At 50.1% G+C, this 9,207-nt stretch overlaps 1 protein-coding gene across 1 annotated transcript in view; it reads left to right on the top strand.

Annotated features, from left to right (window-relative positions):
- The window catches only part of CADM3 (cell adhesion molecule 3), a gene marked incomplete at its 5' end in the record, with an annotated part of 31,786 nt that overhangs the window by 1,937 nt on the left and 20,642 nt on the right, over positions 1–9,207 (top strand). The window contains 2 exons of the mRNA XM_015419049.1: positions 5,344–5,434; positions 8,443–8,612. Of these exons, the coding sequence (XP_015274535.1) occupies positions 5,344–5,434; positions 8,443–8,612 (261 nt within the window). The remainder of the gene's footprint in view (positions 1–5,343; positions 5,435–8,442; positions 8,613–9,207) is intronic.

Genomic DNA, 9,207 nt, shown 5'->3' with positions numbered 1-9,207 from the left:
TTAAATATTATAACCTGACATGTGATTCAGGTGGGTAGCCATGTTGGTCTGAAGCAGCAGAGCAAAGTTTGAGTCCCGTGGCACCTTTAAGACCAACAAAGTTTTATTCAAGGTATGAACTTTCGTGTGCTTGAAGACGTTTGCATGCATATGAAAGCTTATGCCCCACTGGTGGACCTCCTGATGGCACCTGGTATTTCTGGCCACTGTGTGACACAGAGTGTTGGACTGGATGGGCCTTTGGCCTGATCCAACATTGGCATCTCTTATGTTCTTATATGGAGCAGAGGTCCATCATTTGCTATTAGCCACAAGGTATAGAACGGGACTCTGGAGCAAGTGATGCTCTGTCTTCTTGGTGCTTGGGGGGGTCAACAGTGGGAGTGTCTCTAATGTCCTGGCCACACTGGTGGACCTCCTGATGGCACCTGCTATTTCTGGCCACTGTGTGATATAGAGTGTTGGACTGGATGGGCCTTTGGCCTGATCCAGCATTGGGTTCTCTTATGTTCTTATATGGAGCAGAGGTCCATCATTTGCTATTAGCCACAAGGTATAGAACGGGACTCTGGGGCAAGTGATGCTCTGTCTTCTTGGTGCTTGGGGGGGTCAACAGTGGGAGTGCTTCTAATGTCCTGGCCCCACTGGTGGACCTCCTGATGGCACCAGGTATTTTTGGCCACTGTGTGACACAGAGTGTTGGACTGGATGGGCCTTTGGCCTGATCCAACATTGTTGGATCTTATGTTCTTATGAATAAAACTTTGTTGGTCTTCAAGGTGCCACTGGACTCCAACTTTGATAACTTGAAATGTGTTATGTTTTCGTTACTTTTGTAAATGTGGGTTTAGAAAAATGTTTTCGCAACAAAGTTCGTGGAGAGCAGGCCTCCTCTCAAAAGAGGCATTTCTTCTTCCACACACACACAGAAAGGAATGCTTCTTCTAGCGCGAGAATTGATGGACATCATAGAATAACAAAGTAGGGTTTTCCCCCCCTTTCTGAACCATTGTTTAGTCACATATGAATGTGGGCAGCTTTCATCGATCCACAAATGGATTAAAACTCTCGGATGATTAATCGACAAAGCAGAAATCTGTTGACGGATGAAAAATCTATGCCCTGTTTAATCAGACCACTATTATTTTCCCGCAAAATAATATTTTAAAGGCAAGGATTTTTGAGAACTGCCGGAGGCACACGCCATCCCAGAAGAGGCATTCTCGTCGCGTAGACAGGATGGAGGGGCCTTTTCTAAGGTGGGGCCTGATACACGCTTCATCTGAAAGCGAGAAAAGGGTCATCTTTTTCTTTTTTTCCTTCCGAGCTCTTGAATTCATATTTAAACTTAGGCAGATGGAATCAATTAGTAAATCAGTCAAAATGACTGATTTTGACAAACAAGGCAGTTTTAACCGGGGGCCAGACTTAAAAGAAAATTACATAAGAACATAAGAGAAGCCAATGTTGGATCAGGCCAGTGGCCCATCAAGTCCAACACTCTGTCACACAGTAGCCAAAAACGCCAGGTGCCATCAGGCGTTCCAGCAGTGGGGCCAGGACACTAGAAGCCCTCCCACTGCTGCCTCCCCCCCCCCCAAGCTCAAAAAATATCAAGAATACAGAGCAAGAGCATCACTTGCCCCAGGCCGAGAGTTCCTATCTTGTGGCTAATAGCCACTGATGGACCTCTGCTCCATACTGTTTATCCAATTCCCTCTTGAAGCCATCTATGCTTGTAGCTGCTGCCACCTCCTTTGGCAGTGAATTCCATGTGTTAATCACTCTTTGGGTGAAGAAGGACTTCCTTTTATCCATTCTAACCCGACTGCTCAGCAAAACCTTTGGAACGCCACAACAAGAGGATCCGGCAGCGGCCTCGTCCGTTGCGATGGCTCCATTCTGGTGGACCCAACTCCATTTCTAATTTATTGTGTTTCCCTTGCTTTTGTAAATCTGGGCATATGAGAACTGTTTTAACAACATGTCTTTAAAAATGTGCGCTTAAGAAAGACTCTCGGCAGCTTCCCCGTTCTCCATCCTTGTTATCTCTCATCTGGGCCTGCTGTTCTTCCTTCTTTCTTCCTCTCTTTGCTCTCGAGCTAATCTTTTTAAATCTCGCTGGGTATTTTTTTTTCATGATTTCTCAGCCTCGTTCCTTTTTCATCTCTCTGCTTCGGATGCTTAGAAGACTCTTCCCGCCATCCGCCCAGCCGGCATCTCGTCTTCCTTTTGTTTAGGAACTTACTGAAAACGTGTTGTTTTTTTTCTTTCTCCCTCCTGATTCTGCTTTGTCCTTCCTTGATTGGCATTTTGGCGACCGATGCGCCCCCTCCCTTCTAATCCCCCTCCTCTCATGTGCCAGGATTTATGAGATTGTAAACCAGTAGATAAGGCCGCGTTGGCTCAGAGGTTAAGATGCTGAGCTGTAGACCGGAAGGTCGGTAGCTCGGCAGTTCAAGACCTGAGTGCCGCATGACGGAGTGAGCTCCCGTCTCTGGTCCCAGCTCCTGCCAACGTAGCAGTTCAAAAGCAAGAGACTGCAAGTAGATAAATAGGTACCACTTCAGTGGGAAAGGAACTGCATTCTGTGCGCCTCTGCGTTTAGTCATGCAGGCCACATGACCACAGAGAAGTTGTCGGACAGCGCTGGCTCTTCGGCTTGGAAACAGATACGAGCACCACCCCCTAGAGTCAGATACAACTAGCTTTCAAGCAAGGGAAACCTTTACCTTTAAATCAGTGGATAGGGCCGCGTCATCGGGATCTGCGGTACCAAAGCCAGTTGTCATGGCTGGTTTATTTATTTAATGGAGTTTATATCCCGCCCTTCCTGCAAGCAAGCTCAGGGAAGGTTACATCAATATCAAACTAGCTTTCAAGCAAGGGAAACCTTTACCTTTAAATCAGTGGATAGGGCCGCGTCATCTGGATCTGCGGTACCAAAGCCATTTGTCATGGCTGGTTTATTTATTTATTTAATTGAGTTATATCGCGCCCTTCCTGCAAGCGAGCTCAGGGAAGGTTACATCAATATCAATACAATATCAATATTTTTAAAATTTTATTATTTATTTATTTGTCGCATTTATATCCCGCCCATTCCGTAAAGGGGCTCAGGGCGGGTCACCACATTTCGATAAGTACAATAAAATTTCAAAAATACAATCTAATTAAAAAACAACTTTAAAAAACGGCATAGAATCATAAAATACCATGTAAAATAAATTAGATCAGATGTCAGTTAAGATGTCGATCAGATCAATTAAGATACAACAGCGGGTACCCAGATGTCTATTTCGATCCAGGCCACTAATGGGAGATTAGCCGGTGGAGGAGTTCTGTCTTGCAGGCCCAGCGGAACTGTAATAGATTCCCCAGGTCCCTTATCTCAAACGGGAGTGCATTCGACCAGATGGGAGCCAGGGCCAAAAAGGTCCTGGCCGTACTTGAGGCTAGTTGGACGTCCCTGGGGCCAGGGTAGGCTTGCCAAGTCCCCCGGGGGGGCAGGGAAAAACCCGCTCTAGAGGCCCGTTACCTGCCGGCGGCAGATCGGGCCCCGGGGGGAGCCCCACCCCGACGTGCACATCACCCGGAAGTGACACGACCACGCCGGGCATGCTGAGGGCATGTGCGTACGACGCACATCTCTTTTTCTTCCCCTGACGCCCCCAGCCGGGAGTCCCCCGCTGCGGCGCAACACCCGACTTGGCAACCCTAGGCCAGGGACTACCAAAAGGTGTTGATGTGTGTACCTCAGTGCTCTACGGGGCCCATATGGGGAGAGATAGTCCCGAAGGCGAGAGAGAGAGTAGATGTAGGGCCCTGAGGCAACTGCCTTCTGGACTGAAGGATATCCAGCCCCCGCCCCCACTTTATCCTCTCCTATGGATTCTTTATACCCCAACCACCCACAACTGAATAAAAAAGGACACACATTTTAAAATAAAGATTAGTAGCATGTCAGCTGTGTGCTCCCTGAAGATCTCTCATTTGGAATCCTGCTCGACCAAGGCTGTGAGGTAAATAGAGGTATATTGGCAAATATGAAGCAGAGACCCCTGCTTCTTAGCTTTTTGACCTGACAGACAAGACAAAGATGGAGATGAACAGGAAAGGTTTATTTACCAGGAAATAAAGTGTTTAATAGGAGCTGCGGTGGCTCAAGTGGTTAAGACGCTGAACTGCAGGCTGTGGAAGGTCGGTAGTTCTGCAGTTCGAGACCCGAGTGTGCCGCATGACGGAGTGAGCTCCCGTCTCTAGTTCCAGCTCCTGCCAACCTAGCAGTTCGAAAGCAAGAAATTACAAGTAGATAAATAGGTACCACTTCGGTGGGAAGGTAACAGCGTTCCGTGCGCTTTGGTGTTTAGTCATGCCGGCCACATGACCACGGAAATGTCTTCGGACAGCGCTGGCTCTTCGGCTTTGAAACGAAGATGAGCACCGCAACCCTAGAGTCGGATTCGACTGGCTTTCGAGCAAGGGAGACCTTTACCTTTAAATCAGTGTTTAATAAATGTGATGTGTGGATAACTTAATATATATAAAGTAAAACCGGCTCAAAATTAAAGTAAATAACCCCCGAGGGGAAATCTGATTCCCCTTTCTCGGGACAGGACCCCTCAGCAGGTTGGAGGCTGCTCTTTTCTCTTCACGGAGCCCCTTTCCACAGAACCTACCCAGACCATTTAGGAATGACAGGCCCTTGGCAGGATGCTCATTTGTCACACAAGAACGAGCTTTCTTCCCTAAGCCGACTCCCAAACCCTAACTAAAAAGCCAAAGAAAAGCTTGGCTAAGCCGACGCTCCTTTCCGGAGCCGCGAAATCCCTCTCCGAAAGACAAAAAAAGGTTTCTCCCCCTTTCTTAAGCTGAGGTCGGCTTGCCCCCTCCCATCCCGCATGGAGTTCCAAGGGCTCGGATTGGCTGACAGTCACTTGGATTTGCACGAGGCCTAACTCACAAGGATTGGTTCCGAGCAGTGTTCCCTCCAAGCTGAGTTAGTGTGAGCTAGCTCACAGTATTGTAGCCTCTGGTTCCCATATTTTTGTCTTAGCTCAGGGAGGAGGGGTTCCAGAGCAAACCAATTTATCCAGGAGCCAAACGGCCGGCTCACAACTTTAACGCCAGTAGCTCACAAAGTGGAATTTGTGCTCACAGGACTCCACAGCTTAGAGGGAGCATTGGTTCAGAGCCCCAGAGGACAGGTGGGACTTTAAGGGTGATCGCCGCACCATGCACCATGCACTGGGTCATGTTTGACAGCTCGAACTCCGGGGATCGTGTGCAAGGCGATCAATGGCCAATCCAAAGGAACCATTTGGTCTGTCTTTGTCTCTCCAGTTGTGCCCGTCGCTTCTATCGAGCCACAGCCCACGTACCCACGAGAAGGAGACAACCTGAGGCTGCTGTGCAACGGACAAGGCAACCCAGCGTAAGACTTTCTCTCCTTCCGCCCTCCGTCGCACACCCACCCCTACTCCAGATCGGCTCTTCTGTTCAGTTCTGAGATGAATGGATTCCCGCCCCCTTCCCATTCCTCGGCGGCAGAATTTCTCTCCACGCAACATTTATTAATTCCAGAATTGGACTGTGCACAGTCGGCGGCCGTGTTCGATTCCTGCCGCTTGTTTGCGCCGCTCTCTTTTTATGTCCCTCGGCTTCCGTGTGCATTGATAAAAGACTGTAAACAAAACAAAAGCAGTGGGTCAGATCCGGCAGGTTCTTCCCACAAACCATGGCGTGCTTACCTCTCTTGCAAGGCAACCAGGCGGACAGCTCCTTATGTGTGTGGGGTGTGTGTGGTAGGGTTGCCAGGTCTGGGTTGTAAAATACCTGGAGACTTTGGGTTGGAGCCAAGAGAGGGCGGGGTTTGGGGAGGTGAGGGGCCTCAGCATAGTACAATGCCACAGAGTCCACCCTTCAAAGCAGCCGTTTTCTCCTGGGAAACTGATTTCCGTCCACTGGAGATCAGTTGTAAAAGCGGGAGATCCCCAGGCCCCACCTGGAGGCTGGCCACCCTAGTGGGGGGAACATCTGTCAATGGAATGGGTCCACAGAATCTGAGCCAGCATCATCGTACATAGGATTGTTCCCAAATTCTTCTGGTGTGATGCTTTCATGGTGTACGTTTGAACTCCTGTACACTGTGAAAACACCCTCCCCTTTTTAGGACAACCACCCAGGCAATCAGTCGCATCCAGATGACTTTTTGGACTAAGTTTTTATCAATGCGCACACATGTAAGTAATGGAAGCAAAGGGGGGGGGGAATAATGAAAAGCCCACAGAGGTAGGAATGGGGCAGCGGGGCACACAGCCCTGGGAGGAAGAAGGGCCGTTGGCTTTAGCACAGGCCTGTGTGGCTCAGTGGTAGAGCCACTGCTTGGAGTGCAGAAGTTCCCAGGTTCAGTCCCCAGCATCTCCTGTGAAAAGGATCAGGTCGTAGGAGATGTGAAAGACCTCTGGCTGAGACCCTGGAAAGCGGCTGCCAGCCAGAGCAGAGAGTACTGAACTTTGGTAAGCCAATGATCTGACTCTGCATTAGGAAGCGTCATGTATTTCACAGTCACCAGTGTCTCTGCCATGGGCAGTGGCCTGTGGCAGGTAAGCTGAGGCACAGTGTCTAAAGCTGAAACACCCACTCCCCCTTCTGGCTTTTCCCCTGGGGTGTGGCAACTCCCCACTCACCTGGCAATGCCAGGTGCGTTTCGGCTCTTTTTGTAGCAGGATCTCCTTTGCATATTTGGCGACACACCCCTAATGTAGCCAATCCTCCAAGAGCTTACAGTAGACCCTGTAAGAAGAGCTCTGTAAGCTCTTGGAGGATTGGCTACATTAGGGGTGTGTCGCCCAGGGCTCTTTTCGTAGCAGGAACTCCTTTGCATATTAGGCGACAAACCCCTAATGTAGCCAATCCTCCAAGAGCTTACAGAGCTCTTCTTGCAGGGGCTACTGTAAGCTCTTGGAGGATTGGCTACATTAGGGGTGTGTCGCCTAATATGCAAAGGAGTTCCTGCTACAAAAAGAGCCGGTGATTCAAACCTGCTTAGAATATTCTCTGTTTTATCCTCACAACAACCCGGCAAGGCAGGTTAGCCTGAGAGAGAGTGACTGACCCAAGGTCACCCAGTGAGCTTCCACAGGAAGGGAGGGGCTGTGGATCAGCGGAAGAGCCTCTGCTTTGCAGGCGGAAGGTCCCGGGTTCAATCCCCAGCATCTCCATTTGGGAGGGGACCGTGGCTGAGTGGCAGAGCATCTGCTTGGCAGTCAGAAGGTCCCAGGTTCAGTCCCCGGCGTCCCCATTTTTAAAAGGACCAGGCAGTAGGTGATGTGAAAGACCTTTGCGTGAGACACCTGGAGAGCGGCTGCCAGTCTGAGTAGGCAATACCGACTTTGGTGGACGAAAGGTCTGACTCAGTGTAAGGCCGCTCCATATGTTCATGTGACTTGACCTCATGTGCTCATGGCAGGGTGGGGGTTCAAACCTGCGTCTCTCAGATTCCTGCTCCAGCACTCGAAGCACTAGACCCAAACTGGTTCTCACATGCTGGATTCTGATGACACAATATCACCCGTTAAGGTTCAATATCACCGGTTTAAGGATGAGAGCCAGCATTTTGGCGTAGTGGTTAAGAGCGTGGACTTTAATCTGGGACGACTGGGTTTGATTCCCCACTCCTCCACATGTAGCTGCTGGTGTGACCTTGGGTCAGTCCTAAGTTCTTTCAGAGCTGTTCTCTCAAGGGCAGTTCTCAAAAGAGCTCTCTCAGCCCCACCTACCTCACAGGGAGTCTGTTGTGGGGAGGGGAAGGGAAAGGAGATTGTAAACCGCTCTGAGACTCTGAGTGAAGGGCGGGGTATAAATCCAATCTCTTCTTATTCTTCTTCTTCTTCTTCTTCTCCCTGAAATTTGGGGCCAAGGGGAGGGGGGCAGAACCTTCGGTTTTAGTCCTCTTGGTCCCTCTCAGGGTCACCAGCTCCAGGTTGGGAAACACCTCGAGATTTTGGGGGTGGAGTCTGAGGAGGGCAGGCCTTGGGGAGGGGAGGGGCATCAATAGGGTATAATCCTATTGATCCCCCTTCCAAAGTGGCCCTTTTTTCCAAGGGTGGCCAAAACCTGGAAATTTGGGTGTGGAGCCTGGAGTGGGTGGGGTTTATGGAGGGGAGGGACTTCAGCAGGGTACAAGGCCACAGAGCCCACCCTCCAAAGCATCCATTTTCTCCAGGGGATCTGATCTTGCTCATCTGGTAATCAGTGGTGATCCCAGGAGATCTCCAGCCCCCACCTGGAGGCCAGCAATCCCGATCCCTCCGTGACTCTACATGCAATAAAGCATTCTGAGGCCAAATGATATCTCGGGGGTTCCCCAGATACTTGGCCTTGCATGTTCCCCACAGACACAGTCTTGGGATCTCTTAATTGGCCGTTCTCTCTTCTCAGCCCCCAGGCGTTCGCTTGGCGGAAGGAGGGTGTTGAGGCACCCTTGACAGTGACCCAAGACAACATGCTTCTCATCCCCTCTTTGAACAAGAGTGACAGCGGGACCTACATCTGCAGCGCCACCAATATCATGGGCACCTCAGAAGCGAGGTACAACCTGGCTGTTAATGGTAAGTGTTGTTCCACAGCGCACTCTGCTGGCCGGAGGCCTTCTTTGCCTGACTGAGTCTCTTTTTCTCCCTTTCTTTTCATGACATGAGGAGTGCTTTCTTGAGCTTTCTACAGGCCCTTCTAAGGTCTTCTCGGATGTTTCCCAGAACCAGAGATTACGAAGACAAATAGATGAGGTCTCGTTGAGAAATGTTTCCTGTATAATTTTTTTTTAAATTTAATTTCCCCCCCAGATTTACCTCCAGATTTCGGTTATAGGCATAATTTAGTGGGGCTCTTTTTGTAGCAGGAACGCCTTTGCATATTAGGCGACACGCCCCTAATGTAGCCAATCCTCCAAGAGCTTACAGTAGCCCCTGTAAGAAGAGCTCTGTAAGCTCTTGGAGGATTGGCTACATTAGAGGTGTGTCGCCCAGAGATCATTTCGGGGGGTATCGCGGGGGAACACAGTTCCCCCGGGTGAGGTGCAGGGGGCGAGGCACATGACGAAGCCCCGCCCCCTGCTTCCGGCCGCCCCGCTTCCAGCCCTCATTCAGCCAGGAGGAGGCAGGAGAAGAGGGAGGGTAAGTTGCTTCCTCCCTGCCTCTTCCCACC

Source organism: Gekko japonicus, unplaced genomic scaffold, assembly GCF_001447785.1.
Source record: "Gekko japonicus isolate JY-2015 unplaced genomic scaffold, Gekko_japonicus_V1.1 scaffold5327, whole genome shotgun sequence".
In the NCBI taxonomy this organism is placed as follows: domain Eukaryota; kingdom Metazoa; phylum Chordata; class Lepidosauria; order Squamata; family Gekkonidae; genus Gekko; species Gekko japonicus.
This window is presented reverse-complemented; position numbering and strand designations above follow the sequence as displayed.